Below are 16,593 nucleotides of genomic sequence, written 5' to 3'. Positions count from 1 at the left end.
GCAGTTATTCTCTAATCATTTTTAAATGAATAATATTGTTTAATTCTCACCTGCTGTGACACAACTATCAATGACTTATTCTAATCTCTATTTTCTTCTCCTTTCTACGCCTGGGTTTTAGACTTATTTCTATTTTGGCAGAACATGTAATTTTACATATTATTCTTTACCCTAGTCCCCACCTTTGTTTTTGGCTTAGATCTACTATTAAATATATTAAATGATTGTATCAAGTATTTTGCTGAAGTTTCCCCACTTATCTGTTGGTTGGATGAATCTCTGCCCCTAGTAGATTACTCGTGAAGCATTCATAGATACAGAATTCCCTGAGTTCTGTCTATAGCCTTGGTATATGAAGGGATATCTTGGCTACATATAAAATCCTTATTTCATACTTTCTGTCCCTGAATTTTTTGAAAATGCTATTTTATTGTTATCTTGCTTTATTTGTTATTTTTGGTAAGTCTATTCCCAGTGTAATTCTCTTGCTCTTACAAGTTATTTGATCTTTTTAGTTGGAGGCCTTCAGAATTTTTTCTTTATATTTAAAGTTTAGGATGTGTCTTCAAGTTGATCGTTACAGACTAATTATCCCATATACCTGCAAGGCTCTGTCAGTCTGTAAATGCTGGTCTTGCCTTATTTTTTAAGTTTTCTTGCATTATAGTTTTAAATATTAGTTGTGTTCTATTGTTTTGTTTTTCTTTTTTAGGGTCTCCAACTATAAATATGTTTTTTCTTCATTTCCTGTCTTCCATTTCAATTACCTCCTCTCTTCCATTTCAACCACCTCCTCTCTGGCCCTTTTTACTTATTTCTTTGTATCACTTTATATTCTTTATTATCTTCCTGCCTTTGTTCAGTCCCCTTTGTAAACTTCCATTTGTACTTTTTCTTCCTTAGGCATCTTGTAAGTTAGTTTTCATTTCCCTATCTTTCCTGAGTTCATTCAACTCTCTGGAATGAACATTTCTTCTTGTGTTTTGTCTTTTTGGTTCATTTCTATTTTTAATTTCTGGATTTCTGATTCAGGATGGTGTTTCATATGTATGAGGATATTTAATTCATTTTTGAATTACAGTTTTTTGCTTCATGCTTGGTTTTTTTTTTTTTGGTGAGAGGTGGGGTTAATCAGCTGAGTTGTTTTGGTTCTCATTTTCTTTGTTTTCTTATTGTAACTTCTCTAGATTTTGTATGTTTTAATTTATTCATTTTGTGCGTTTGGGGTAGTGTATAAGATAATAAGTTCAAGTACTTTCTCTTCTGTTAGTGAGCAAAGTATGTTTCTTTTGCAGACAGCCTGTTTTGGGTTGGTTTGTTTGTTTTGTGGTAGTAGAGGCAGCATTGTGTCCTCCATGTTTGCTTCTCTTTTGCCATGCTGGATTCTAAATTTTGTCCTTTTGCTTTTGTTACCCAATTTCTAAAGGACACGCTTTCCTTACCCTTTTTACCTTCTTCTTCCTAAGAAGCAAAGTCTTTAAAAACTTGTCACCTTGAATCACGTACAATTTAAATCCGTTCCCTTTAGTCAGTTCTCTAATCTACCAGTACTCTATAACATTTGTGTCAGTTTTGAGTCATTATAGATGGATTGTTTTTTCCCTCATTACTGGCCATATATTTGTATTTCTTTGCATGCCTAATTATTTTGTATTGGATGCCTGACATTGTGAGTTTTGCCTTGTTGGATGCTGATACCTTTGTATTTGATTAATATTCTTGAGATTGTTATATTCCAGAGCTTTCTTCTGGAAGCAATTTGGTCCTTTTAGGCTTCCTTTTGAGATTTCTTAGACTGAATGCATTGAATACCAGAAATTTGCTAAAAGAATAGATTTCAGGTAGTCTTATCACCAAAAAACAAAAAGAAATGTAGCTATGTGAGGATATGATATGTTAATTAGCTTGACTGCCATAATCATTTTACTCTTTATATGTAAATCAAATCATCATGTTATACACCTTAAATATGTACATTTTTAATAAATAAAGATTTGTTAAGTTCAAACAGAGCAGTACTTAGTCTAGGGCTCATTATTCTTGACTATTGAGGCAAAATCCTTTGTGTACATTGCCTGGTACCCTGGGAATCATAAGGTTATGTACTCTGACTCATGGGCACAGACACTCATACTGACCTTTTGTGAGTGCTGGGCACTATTATCTTTAATCCTTTCTAGTGGTCCTTTCCCTCATCTTGGGTAGTTGTCTGACACAGAAGCGTTGATTAGTTGTCAGCTAAATACTCAATGGGGCCTCTCTGAAGATCTCTAAAGTTCCTTCTTTATGTATCTCTCTCCTCTCCAGTACTCTGTCTTTTGGTCTCTAGTCACTCTGGTTTCTCTGTACCTTCAGCTTCATGTGTTCAACTCAGAGAATCTGCCGAGGTTGTTTATAATTCAGACAATTAGTGGTGATAATATCTTTTATTCTTTGGTCCCTTGGTTTTTCTTATCTTCCTGTGTTCTGGCTTCTTTAAATCCTTGACTGGATACAGTAAGACTCTATAATTGAAAGTTAAGCCATAAAAGTAATCATCACCTTTTAGGGACAAATAAAAGGAGGTATGAACGACTATACTTAGCTTTCTAGATTTATCAGATCCTGGATCTTTTGTCTGTATCTTTAGGTAGTTTTGACTTTTTTCTTACCTTTCTACTTGATATTCTTTGTTAAATTGTCCAAAAACATGATCTGGTAGATCCTATCAAGTCTCTTTACTTTAGGAAATTAATAGAGTTTTTAGTAGGTTCTTTTATTTCAGTGAATCTCTGAATAATGTGAATGTACTTTTGTATATTTTTAATAGGTGTAATTCTCAAATAATCTATAACCTGAGTTTTAATTACAGTGCTATGATGTAGTTACTTGGTTTTAAAGTTGTTCATGTATGTGATTATTACAGACATCACAGCGATTTTCTTTGGTTGATGAAGAAGCAAAGCTTCATAAGACTATGTCTCAAGGGGAGATTGCAAAGTTGGCAGTGAGACAGAAGGCTTCAGATTTGGATATAAGGTATAAAATATACACTGAGAGTTAATAAGGGTAATATAATTTTGTTTACTACTAACTGTAGTTAAACACTGAACCTCTTTTTAAAAGCATAATTGATAGAATAGCTAGTTTTGAAATTTGTCTATTTTTCAACAAATATTAAGTACCTACTGTGTGACAGGCACATAATGGTTCAGAGATATAAATATATATAAAGAGCTGTATCTTTCTATATGTTTAGTAGTGTGATTTGGGCAGTCATTAAATCATTATATGACTTGTGATTTTTTTTGTTGTAAAAGAAAAGAGAACAGATGAGATTGAAAATATTTTCCAGTTTTGGACTTGGATTCTGTTCTAAACTAAGTGTTTTACAAATGGAATTGGAAAGGACTTTCAGGAAATAATTCTGTTCTCTTTAGAAGAGTATATGGAATTTTTACTAGTCAAGTAAATATCTTTGTCCCTTATGGTGTTATACAAGGCATTTGGGCCCTCACCGAACACCTGAAGATCACATTGAAATCCATATGGTTCATAACCCTATTAAAGACCACTTTCTCAATGACTGTAGAGGCATCATCCAAAGTAACCCAAATCCAGAGCAGATTATGCTGGAGATCAAATTTTGGGAAACAAGATATAACATAGTTGGAAGAACATACAGCTAGAGATAGCAGATTAAATATGTAAATTTAATTTCCACTCCCTTCACTAAAATTGCTCAAATTACAAAACCTATACAGGACAAACAACAACAAAAAAACAACAGGAGACAATAATAATAAAATTGTGGAATCCAAAAAGTAAGTAGACAAATTTTAAATGTCTTAATAGGCAGGAGAAAGCTGAATTGTAAATCAGCTAAGAAAGAACATCCAACTGACTGACCTTCCCCAGTGCTAGCAGAAAATAGGATATTCATTCTCTGGAAAGGATAAAACAGAACGTCTCTGCACTTGAAGGATGTCAGATACAGTTGAGGACTAGGATACATATTTGCCACAGGAGGATTTAATGAATGTTTACATACTGAATGTTAAGATTCCTCAGCTTTTTTCCTCTACTCAACTTCCACATTTCACATGCCCTTTAAGCAGATGGTTCAAAGAGTCTTTGGGGCTTTTGTCCAACCCTCAAGGAAAGAGCTAGAGATATTGGCATCAGGGTCATCCCTACAAAATGGACCAGCCAGATAACTGTACAAGGAAGACCATGGTTTGGAAGCCCCACCAACACACATTAGAGCTTCCAAATACCTTTCTTTTTAATCCTACTTTTTATCACATTTGAGGAAACATTTTATATGAAAGAAACTAAAAGTAATGGATAAAATACAACTTGGAAGAAATAAACTATGCAGAGGAAAGAAAACTTCAAGACAGTCAAATACACTATCAACAGACTTTTGCATAAATAAATATAACTGCATCTGTCAAACCAAACAGAATGCACGAAAGACAAACATTCATAAAGAGCTTTTGAAAATTAAAAATATGATAGCATAAAAAAACAACCAGGAGAGTTAGAAAGAAACTTGAAGACGTATCTCAGAAAGTTGAAGACAAAGACAAAAAGACAAAGAGATGGAAGAGACAAGAAAAGATAAGAAAATTAGAGGAGCAGTTCAAGAAATCCAGTGACCCGCTATAGGAGCTCTGGAAAGATAGAGAACAAAGTAAATGGAGAGGAGCAAATCATTAATAAAGTAATTCAAGTAAATTTCACAGAACTGAAGGACATGAGTTTCTAGATTGAAAGGGCCCACCGAGTGCCCAACATATGGATGAAAACAGACCCATACCAAAAGACATGTCATTATAACATAATAAAGACAAAAGCAATCTCCATTATGGTAAAAGTAGCTTTTCAAATGATAGTTGTACAGCAAACACTGAGAGAAACTATGCCAGATTGGAGCAGGTTGGAAGGTTCTGGGAGAGATTTCATCAAGAACATGAAACTGATGGAGTACTACATTTGAACATGTTGAAAGGAAATATATACAAACGAGGAAACACTTGGAGGTGAATTGTATGTAGAAAAGTGAGCAAATGTAAAAACATTTATTAACTCTTGAAAAAAAATGGGTTATGCACATGCCTCAGTTGTGAATATTATTTACATAATAAAAATAATAATTACTAAAAGAAAATACTGTATATTGATCTAACTAAAGTTGCCATATGATTCAGTTGGGGACACATCTCTGTTTGTGGACAGTGTAGAACAGGAGTGATAGAACATGCTTAATCATTAACTGTGGTCACAAGTATGATAGCAATATAAGTATGGTGAGTCTTAAAAGAATCATAAATCAATTCAAAAGAGTTGCCTCCAGGGAGCAGAAAAGGAATGAGAATGGCAGAAGGATGCTGTCATTTGTAATCAAGCTTGTAAAACAATTTCTCTTTACACTCTGGATGTGTAAGTTTAATAATAAGCTTTAGGAAAAAAAGGAACAAAGGAAAAAAGAACATGGGCTTCAAAACCAGATAGACCTGACTTTAACTGCTGGTTCCATCAGCCCTCTGAGCCTCAGTTTGCTCATATGTCAAGTAAGGATAATACCTCTTTATCATGGTAGTTGTGAAAATTAGGCATATCAAATGAGGCATAGTGCCTGGCTCCTAGTAGATGCTCAAAAATTTTTTTTGATTGCCTAAGTGAACATACAAAGGAACAAACAAATTAATGTATAAATAAGCCTCCTAGTATGGAGTTAGGATACATGCTATATGGTCAATGAATGTAAGCTGTTGTTAGTATCTCAAGGTATTTCCTTGATCTATGTGACGGGAGAGAGTTTATAAGCACTAAGAATGAGGTGATATACATAGTAAGCGTGATTCTCAACTTTGTCACTCACTGGTTATGTAACCTTGGGAAAGTTACCTAATGTTTATTTAAGCCTCCAGTTTTCACCTGTAAAATGGTTATAGTAGTTTGAAAGTAAACTTCTCGTTGCAATTAAGTAAGGTAATCCTGTGTAAGCACTTGTGCCCGGAGCAAGATAACGCAAATAAGTGGTGGCTTTTGTTAATGTTGATAACTCGTGAAAATAAAATAGTGACATTAAGACCTTTCTTATACAATGGTAAGTGGAAAGGTTTAAAATTGTATCTGCATCATGATTGCAGTGGTCTAAAAATGGGCATGCTTATATGCATAACGATTGGAAGGAAATTACCAAAAAAAAAGTAAACTAATGTGTTTACACTAATGGGATATCAGTGATTTCTTTGTAAGTATTTTCTTTGTTAAGTTGTCCATATACTAAATCCAAGCTGGAAGGAGGACAAGAATGAAAAGATATCAGATCAGAAATCAGAAAACCTAAGTTAGAATCCAGTTCCACTGCTTTGTAGCTGTTTTGTGTTAGGGAATTATTTAACATCTCTGAGTCTTATTAGTTCTATGTTCAAGGTGAGGAAAGTAACCTGCCAGATGTTTAGATGTTAAATTGAAGATTAAATATGGTTAAACTTAAGAGTGAAGTTTAAATGAACTAATACAGATGAAAGATCATTATATAGCTTAAAGTAATGTACAAATATTGTTACTGGGACATGCTGATTTACATTTTTACCTTTATTTTTTAAAAATAGACCTCAGAGAGCTAAGATGAGATTCTGGGCCAAAGGGAAACAAGGGGAGAAGAAGACTACTAGAGTGAAACCTGCCACCCAGTCGGAGGTTTTGGCACTCTTTGCTGGCTCAGAGATGATTCCAGCTCATCAGTTTCCAGAGGGTAAAAATGGACAGAGGGTGGAGATTGTCTTCGTAATTTCTGTTTACTTTTTCTGAATGTTTACTGTTCCTCTAGTATTCATAATGGTAGTCCTGTTGGCTAGATGTTCTAAGGAGATAAGACCAGGATTGTTAAATTCTTCCTTAACTAAAAGATAATTATAAAATTACATTGTACCTATAAAAGAAGTTCCAAGGAAATGTGGCACAAAACAGTGAAACAACTTCAAGAATGGTTATGAATCTTCAGTTAGCCTCAGTTTTCTAAAGTGTAAAAATTTAGCCATCACTCATTCACTTAACAAATATGTATTATTAGTAGCAATTAATAAGATAACAGCAGCTAATATTTGGGTGCTTACTACATACAAGGCACTATACTAAGCGTGTTGTATGTATTAACTCAGTTGATCCTCACAGCAATTTTTTGAGGTTGGTATGGTTATTATTCCCAATTTATAGATGAGAAAACTGAGGCACAGAGAAGTTATTTGCTTCTACATGTATAGTAATTGGCAGAGGTGACATTCAAATCCAGGCAGTCCAGCTCCAGAGTCCACATTATTAAGTACCTGCTATATGTCAATGTCTGGGACTTTATAATGGTAGCTGTTATTTTGACTTTTTGGGCATCAGTCATAACACATATGAAACACGTAACACATATCAGTCAACAGTCTGTTGAGAAAATTGGCCTTTCTAAATGTCAGAATCACTAACTTTCTAAAGATTCCAATAATCCCAGCATTAGAAGATTAGTTCCCAAGCCCTTTGCTAAAGTATGTAAGAGAGTTTTTACTTACTCTGTAATAATGCCAGTCATCTTCACCAGGGACATACATCAAAGGGGAGTATGTGGTAATGAGTGGGTGAAATACTAGTATTGGATAAAACAGAAAGAGGTCCAAGGAAGAAAGTTATTATCTCTTACCAAAAGATAGAACAGACCCAGTTAAAATAAGTAAACAAAACTTCTCATGTCTAAGATAAGATAGAGGGGCAAGGAGGAAAGATCAGCAAGCTTCATATAGAAATTGAGGAGTCAGAATGGAGGCACCTGTATGTCAGAGATAAAAATGGTAGAGATGTAGTTAGAGCCCTGTTTTTGTGTCTTGTAGCTTTGCTCCTATTAGTTGACAAACTGGTATGGATAAAAACAATAATAAATTAAATGAATACTACAAGTTTAGTTTGGAAAATTTGGAATTTCTTACCGTTACATTACTAAGAGGATCAATTTCTTGTATCTTACCTGGTTTACAGTAATAATTCTAAAATTTTCATTTTCCACTGCTAATTCCCAAGAAGGAAGTGTAAAGCTCTTTAGTTGAAGCATATATTATGACAGACTTCATTGTGTATTTGCTTCATAAGGATACATGTATAAAAATTAAGACTGTAGCTTTTTATTTATCTTTGGGTAGAAATCCATTAACGTAGCCTTTGTTTTTAATGGTGAAATAGGATTATAAACAGTTTCTTACTAACCATTATTTCTTTTAAGAAAGATATTGACTTTGCTAAATGAAATAATTACATACTTATATATCTAGGTTATATAATGGAATTAAAATCAGTTGATACCAATTTGAATTTACTTGTATCTTGTATCTTTATAATTTTTATTCTGGTACCGTTTCTGAGATTGAGTCTGTCTCACCTCCTGGGGTGGCATTTAGCGTGTAGGAGGCTACTTCATGATCGGCATTAGCTTTTAGATGGAGTGAGGATATACCATTGGACAGACGATAAGGTGAATGCATGTGGGGGAAACAAACAGATAAGTGAAACGAGAAGGGGCCAGCATTCTCATCAAGCCCCAGGTAGGGCTTTGGTAAATCCGGTGTAGTGCTGATTGTAATGGGCAATTTAAATCTAATTTCTCTGGTATAAACAATTGCAGAAAAAATTTGCTGTGCTTTCCAATATTGCATACAAAGCTAGTTCATTCCAGGAATTCTTTGAGAAATTCAGACAGTTATTTGGAAGATGTATAAGAAAATCCTGAATACTAAGGATACCCAAGCAGAAGTGAGCCAGTTGAGTTACCTGGCTCCCTAAACAGGTAACCAGATAACCAGATGTTATCTCTGAAGCATTTATGGCTTCAGATCCTAGTCAAGAAATAATAATAATCATCAAACTTCACTGGTTGTTGAACTTGTATATAGCTAGATGTTCTTTCAAACAGATATAATAAAGCTGTGACTGGATTAACAATCAGCACTTAACATGCTAGGGTGATTGTGTACTCTTCTTTCTTTTCTTTGGAACTGAGGTCTTTGGGATCCATGCTTCGGTTCTACAAGACTCTTCCATCTAGATTTTCAGTATCAGACCTCAGCTCCTTGGGAGACACGATAGCATTTCCTGTTGAAAAGTTGTAATTCTTAAATATATTTTCTGTCCAAATGTGCAATCTGGAGTTACTGCCTAAATGCCTGACCTCAAACATTAGTGTTACTTTGCTTTTCAGATATTTATGTATGTTTCCTTCAGTGACTTTCTAAAGGAACTTAAACTTAAAAGAGGAATGTGGAGATTTCAATATTTATACTAAATTTTTTTTGATACTCTATCTTGAATTGTAGAATTAGCTCAGTATCACCCAACCCCTCCTTTGAGTCCAGAATTGCCTGGAAGTTGCCGGAAAGAGTTCAAAGAGAATAAAGAGCCTTCTCCAAAGGCAAAGCGCAAGCGAAGCGTGAAGATCAGCAGCGTGGCTTTGGAGTCTATGCAATGGCAAAATGACTCTGTTCAGATCATAGCAAGTGCCAGTGATTTAAAAAGCATGGATGAGTTTCTTCTGAAAAAGGTACACTTTGCGTGCTGAGTTAGGCCCCTGAGCAGCTTTGACTATGGAATACTGGTATATATCACGATATGTCCCCTGGAGATCAAAGTTTATAATATGCTTCAGTAAGTTAAATGGTCTGTTCTCTACCAGAAAGGTACAAATAATAGGATATGCATTAGTCAGACTGGGTAGACAGGATTTAAGGTTTTGGGCTTTACTGTTAACTTCCATTTTGCTATGATGGTAGCAGAACTATAGAATCATAGAATGTTAGAAGAGACCTTAGAAATCATCTAGTAGTGATAAAACTTTGGCTATCTAGTTATGCTTTTACCTGGGTCCCATAATAGCAGTGGCTTGCACTTTTAGGACAGTCATTGTTGAAGAAACAATATGTGACCACTGTTACATTCACCTCTTTTTAATTAGTTGATTGTGTACAAAAATTCTTTCTATGGTCCCCAGATGAATGACCTAGATAATGAAGACAGCAAGAAAGACACACTAGTAGATGTTGTGTTTAAAAAAGCCCTAAAAGAATTTCGGCAGAATATCTTCAGCTTTTATTCATCTGCGTTGGCGGTAAGTCGGACTGTGTTAGGAGATATTCAGTAGTTCAACATATGAGAAATTTGGCAATGCCATAGAATATAATACAGAGGCCATGTGCAACTAGAGGTTTTTCTGGTTCCTTGTTTTTGTTTTAGGTAGGGAAAATACTGACTGACCTCAGATTGATAACTTCCTTGAGTTTCCTTGAGTAGTTTTGTTTTCCCTCTTATGGATATATTTGCATCTTCGTAAGATATTGAATTCAAATTACTATGGGTATGATTCTGTTTCACCCAGTGGCTCTCTACTATTTTGACTCCTCATAATCCTTTTAGCTGTATCTCTAGCTTCTAATTCTCACATGTGTGGAATTAGTATACATGTTTTCCCAGTGGAATTAGAACTGTTTATGTTCACTGATTTCTGTATATCAGTTTATATCACTTTCAGATTTACCTTATACTTTCATATGATATTGATTGTATTTTAGAAAATTTATTTTTGATGCTAAAGTATATAGTAATTAGTGCTTTGATCTATAGAATCTTTATTAGTATCTATGAATGGTCATATTCTATAAAATAATTTGTATTTAATTGGTTTTTCTTTGTTCAATCTATAATCCATTGTGAAAAGAGAAATCAGACGGATTTTCTTGTATATCCTCTATTTTTTCTTTCCCAGTATAAGATTTTTTGCGTTTTAAAAACAGGAACTACATAGTCTGAGAGAACAGGAATTTCAAGACCATAATAAAGTGGTAACCAGGCTATGACAAATGACTAGGTTTGAGGAGGGACAAGGTTGGCCATATTTGTCTAATCCTGCCCAATACTTATGCTCATCTCTTTCACTACGTCATACTTGGATTTCCTGGCGTAGAGACTCAGGCTTGTTGGATGCTCCAGTACACTTTGAATCACATAAGAGCCAGCAGTAAGGAACAGAGCTTAATAGTGGTTTTTTAACCCTGCATCAAAAAAGTTCAACTTCTAATTCTAAGAAGGTGAAAGAGATATAAACTCTAAATGTATATAACACTTTTTGGTCACTTAAAGACTTTTTTTTCTCTTATAAAGATTTCAGACCTTATTTGGATAAGTTAAAAGGAATTCCCTGTAGATTTCTTTGCAATTAATTAGGTGTTATTCTGGATCTGTCACTCTTCTTTGGAAAAATAAAATAAAGGTTGCCTAATGTGTCATTAGGCAAGGATTCAAGTATTGACTCTTTCAATTTTAGAGTAGAACTGTCTAAACAAGGTTCATTCCTGGGGAGATAGAGAAGAAGGATGCAAATAATCTTTATAGCTAAATATAGTTAAAAAACCAGACTTATGGGAGAAATTCCCAGGAGTTTCTTAAATTATCACATTGTTTAAACTGTTAAGTATTTTACTACAATTTAGCAGGTTTTATTCTTCAGATGTTCCACAGTAGAGTGGGAATTTACAAGTACCACATGACCTCATGGGCATGTCCATTAGAAAGTATATTAGGATCCTAATCTTTATTCTGAACTACCCAATCTTTTATATTTTGAATCAGTCTTCTATATTTAAAGAATTTCTTCATAAAAACCTTACATTTCTTCTCCTATTCTTACTAGATAGATGATGGGAAAAGCATACGGTATAAAGATCTCTACGCACTATTTGAACAGATTCTGGAAAAGACCATGAGGCTTGAGCAGCGTGATTGGAATGAATCTCCAGTCAGAGTTTGGGTCAACACTTTTAAAGTGTTTTTAGATGAATATATGAATGAATTCAAGACTTTGGATTGTATACCCACAAAGGTAAGTATGATATATTTTGACTTGTAAAAGGATTCAATTATGAATTCTTCTTAAGAATCTGGGACATCTGATATTTGAGAAAGATATTCGAGTAAACATGTCAACTTAGTACTATTTTAGATCCAACAAACTCCATTCTCTAAGTTCATCAGACCATGTTATCTAAACCTTCTGCAATTAATACATTTTTCACAGAGTTAAAATGTTGTGCCCTCAGCTTTGATAGAGGTCAATACATGAATTTCCTTTTGAAAAACAGTGGTTAAAGATGTGATTAATTGTATCATCTAGTGGCCCTTATGTAAGGACCCACAAATTATATTTCTCCTTGAATTAGGTTTTACGAATATATGTGTTTCTGGAACTCTATATAACAGTAATAATAACCTTTATTCCTTGCATGCCAGGAATTGTACTAGGTGTTTGATATTTAATTCTTGCTTCAGCCCTATTATATAACTATTAGTATGAAACCTGTATTACGGAAGAGGTAGCAGGCTTATATAAAGTTGTTAATGGGTTTCCTTTCAGTACCCCAGCTGAAATAATTAGGTATCCAATTATTAGATAGCAGGAATACTATTAATCTTTTCTATTAATTATGTCCCATTTTGTTGTCACTTATTCTAGTTTGTGTGTTTAGATTTACATACCATCTTAAATCATTTTTGAAGTAGTCAGAAATAAATAAACCCTTGAAAGTTCTTCTGTTCTAGATTTGAGTTAAACTCTTTGTTAGGCAGAAGAAGATTCTTACCACGTATATACTGCCTTTGTTTATAATTTTAAAAGGTTAGGTTTAGATTATTTTATACCATTGCTATCAGGAAATGTCATATGTAAAAGAGCTTTTCCGTGTCTGAAACGATACCTTTTTATATTTAGCTTTGGGATGGAGAGTTTTCTAGAGCCAAAATATGGAAAATGCAATCTTTAAAATTAATAATCATCTAATCAATGATTAAAATAGTCATTATGGTATGGCTTCTGGACAGAAGTGAGGCTTAAGAAGACAATAATCTCTAAAGTATCCTTCCATTCTGTTGCTTTTATGAGCACTGTGTTTTACTAAACTTTAAAGTTTTCTCACATTTGCCTTGCTAGCACTGTACATTTCCTCTTGCTGCTTACTCTATTGTCTGTTGAGCAAAAATCTCAGCATTTGCCAAGAAGCAAGAAAGTATGGTAGTCTTTATTTCACGATTTCTGTATTTCTCTCTCCCACTAGGTGCCAAAAACAGAAAGAAAGAAAAGAAGGAAAAAAGAAACTGATTTAGTAAGTTACAGTCTGTTTTTTATATTATAAAAAAAGTGATTTTTAGGCAAGCAGTCTGAAGTGTATCATACAGTAGTTCTCTGGATATATTTAGGAATAAGTTTATCCAATGCCTAGGGGGTAATCATTTATGCCTTTACAAGAATTTAGAATGACAAATGTGTCTTCAATTCTGTGACTTGACTTGTTATCAATGGTGGCTTCCTAAAATGGCAGAAAACTGAAAATGTTTATTCATGAAAGTAGAGATATGATCCCTTTTTAGAAGTTGGGGTGGGGAAGGAGCTTTTTAGGAACTTTCCTTCCATTCTAAAGTAAATGAGGACTATTTAAGATTTTACAAACATAAGTACTTCTAATTCAAAAGACATTCCCAAGACATTTGAGCATATTTTACCATTGTTCATGTTCTTGTCTATAGTATTATATATCTCTGTTTCGAACTTTATGATAATCTTTATAATTACAAGGATGAATTAAGCCCTAGAGGAGTTCATAATCTACTAGTGAAGGCAGGCATTTAAAAAATCCTTACTGTCAGGTATGATAAATATTATAGTAGAGATAACACGAAATGCTGTTGAAATACAGAAAGGGAGAATGAAGGAACGCTTTACAGATGAAAAGATATTTCTGTTAATTCTTGACAAGTGAATAGTAGTTTAGACAGGCAGTATCTAGTGAAGGGAAAAGAGTATATCCAAAGGCGCATGAGTGAAAAATCTGGCATGTTGAGCCAGTAGCTTTGATTGGCTCAAGTATTGTATGTTTTTATGGGGGTGGCTAGAAAAGTAGGCAGGAGTCTAGTCAACACTACCTTCAAAATATATCTAATATCTGACCATTTCACACCACCTCTACTGCATTACAACAGTCCAGTACACTATGTGTAGTCTCATAATTGGTCTGCCTTCTTATACCTTTCTCTCCCCTTACAGTTCTCTACATAGTAGCCTACTAACCATTTAAAAACAAAAATCAGCTCATGTCCCCCTCCTCTACTCAGAACTCTCTGGTGATTTCCATTGTTACTCAGAATAAAACCCAGAATTCTTACCATGCCTACAAGACTCGACATGATCTTGATCTTGACTACCTCTCTAAGCTTCATTTTGTACCACTCTCTCTGTTCCCTCTGCTTATCAGCTTCATTTGCTGCCACCAGTTCCTCCTCTCTCCCCTTTTCGTTTCCCCTCTTGTCTTCCTCACTTCCCCTGAAAATGTTAAGCTTTAGGGCCTACAGTCCTGGATTCACCCCTTCCAATGACAAATTCTAATTCAAGGGTATTTATTGTCAACCTTGCTAATAAATCAGGATTATAAATCTTCCCCTCTCACTTGGAAACCATATTCTGAAGTCTTTTAGATCATTGCTTGTAGCTTTTCACTGTCTGTGTTAAAAGCATGATCTGAGCCTTTTAACGTGATCTACCTTTTGAAAAGTTCTTCCTTTTCACAGGTACAGAATCCCGAAAGTAGTATATAGCTTGGCTTACTTTTGTTTTCCAAAGGAGAATTGAGAAACCTTAGACAACTTTATCTATGTGTCTCAGTGTCCTCGTGTGTAAAATAGGAATAATGCCACCCACCACTAAGAATTTTTATAAAGAGTAAATGAGATTGTATATGAAGGAAAGGGTAGGGAAGGTGGAGGGCCCGTTATTTACAGGTAGTGTTTAAGTACTTTATACACTTTAAGTCTTACAAGACTAGTCTTTTTCATGTCTATATGCAAAAGAACCATACCTCAGGATAAAAATGAGCAAAGCAAATAACATTCAAAAAAAGACAATTCATTTATCCAACAACTGGTATATTTCAGGGACTGTGATAAAGTGCAGGTCATAGAAAGAAATGACAAGTGCATAAATAATGTTTATAATTGTTAGGAGTCAAAAGAAAATGAAACAAATCGTGAATTTCTACTTTGTTCATAAAGGGACAAAGCTCAAAATAAATTAATTACCTAGTTTGGAAGGATATATAAATATGAATTTTTTCAGTATTGCAAATACAAGGGTAATTTGCATAACCTTCTTGGAGAAGATACTCTAACAATGGTATATCAAAAGGCTTAAAAATATTAAAACAGGAGCCGGCCCCGTGGCGGAGTGGTTAAGTTCGCGCTCTCTGCTTTGGTGGCCCAGGGTTTCGCTGGTTCAGATCCTGGGTGCTGACTTGGGACCACTCATCAGGCCATGATGAGGCTTCGTCCCACATACCACAACTAGAAGGACCCACAACTAAAATATACAACTATGTACTAGGGGAGGTTGGGGAGAAAAAGCAGAAAAAAAACGCAAAACAATCTATGAGTCCACACTGATATAAACAATTTCTTTTTAAAGAGTATTTCTTTTTCTAACAGAGAATAAGTCTATATCATTCAAACTTTTTTTTAAATGTGCAGGTACTGAGAAGTCTAACTGCCTTTTTCTTCCTCTAGTGATGTATATTTTTATTAGTGTTTATCTTCCCAATGTTTCTTTATCCAATATAAGAAATAAGACAAATGCTTATTTTCTATGCTTTCTCACACAAAATTTAGCATGTTATATAATAACGCCATAATACTCTTTTGTGCCTTTCTTTTATTGTTGAACAGTGTATTCAGGAGATCCCTCTATAACTCTGGTAGACAAAATCCTAAAGAAGTGCCCCTCCAGGTTCTTGTCCCTTGGTTATTCAGTCAACACTAATCTACGTACTGTTGTAAAGGGACTTTTCAGATGGAATTAAGGTTGCTAATCACCTCACTTTAACATAAGGAGTTTATCCTGGATTATGCAGAGGAGCCCAATATACTCATATAGGCTTTTAAAAGCAGAAGAGGAAGTCAGAAGTCAGAGAGATGTAGTTGAAGAAGATGCACAAGAAATTGGTAGAAGGAGAAAGAGAAATTTGAAGCATGAGAAGGACACAGTTTGTTACTGGCTCTGAAGGTGGAGAAAGGGGGACTGGTAGCCATGGAATGTGAGTGGCCTTTAGAAGCTGAGTACAACCACTAGCCAACAGCCAGATAGGAAACAAGACTTTGGTCCTACAACCGCATGTAACTGAATTCTGCCAATAACCTGAATGAGATTAGAAACAGGTTATTCCCCAAAGGTTCCAGAGAAGCAAATAGCTCTGACAATAACTGCATTTAGCCTTGTGAGACTTGAGTTTGACTTCTGGCCTACACAACTGTGAGGTAATAAACGGGTGTTATTGTAAGCTGCTAAGTTTATGGTAATTTGTTACAGCAGCAATAGAAAACTAATACGATAGATGTGCATAGAAATCTGTTTTATAGCTGTCTCATATTCCTTGCTGGACCATTGGGTTGTTTCTAGTCTTCTGCTGTTACAAACAATAATGACACAATGAATTACCATGTTTGTGTGCATGTGTGTAAGAGAGTGGGGGGTGGTTATTCCTAGAA

At 34.6% G+C, this 16,593-nt stretch overlaps 1 protein-coding gene across 8 annotated transcripts in view; it reads left to right on the top strand.

The window, feature by feature from the left end:
- LOC124233768 (unconventional myosin-IXa) overlaps positions 1 to 16,593 on the top strand; it is a 289,503-nt gene that overhangs the window by 209,894 nt on the left and 63,016 nt on the right. For all 8 annotated transcript variants that reach the window (XR_006887148.1, XM_046650967.1, XM_046651007.1 and 5 more), the window contains 6 exons: positions 2,906 to 3,018; positions 6,606 to 6,748; positions 9,339 to 9,562; positions 10,010 to 10,126; positions 11,705 to 11,893; positions 13,122 to 13,169. Coding sequence is in view for 7 of the 8 variants with exons in the window: in XM_046650967.1 (XP_046506923.1) it covers positions 2,906 to 3,018; positions 6,606 to 6,748; positions 9,339 to 9,562; positions 10,010 to 10,126; positions 11,705 to 11,893; positions 13,122 to 13,169 (834 nt within the window). In the remaining variant the exon portion in view is untranslated. The remainder of the gene's footprint in view (positions 1 to 2,905; positions 3,019 to 6,605; positions 6,749 to 9,338; positions 9,563 to 10,009; positions 10,127 to 11,704; positions 11,894 to 13,121; positions 13,170 to 16,593) is intronic.

Source organism: Equus quagga, chromosome 2, assembly GCF_021613505.1.
Source record: "Equus quagga isolate Etosha38 chromosome 2, UCLA_HA_Equagga_1.0, whole genome shotgun sequence".
In the NCBI taxonomy this organism is placed as follows: domain Eukaryota; kingdom Metazoa; phylum Chordata; class Mammalia; order Perissodactyla; family Equidae; genus Equus; species Equus quagga.
This window is presented reverse-complemented; position numbering and strand designations above follow the sequence as displayed.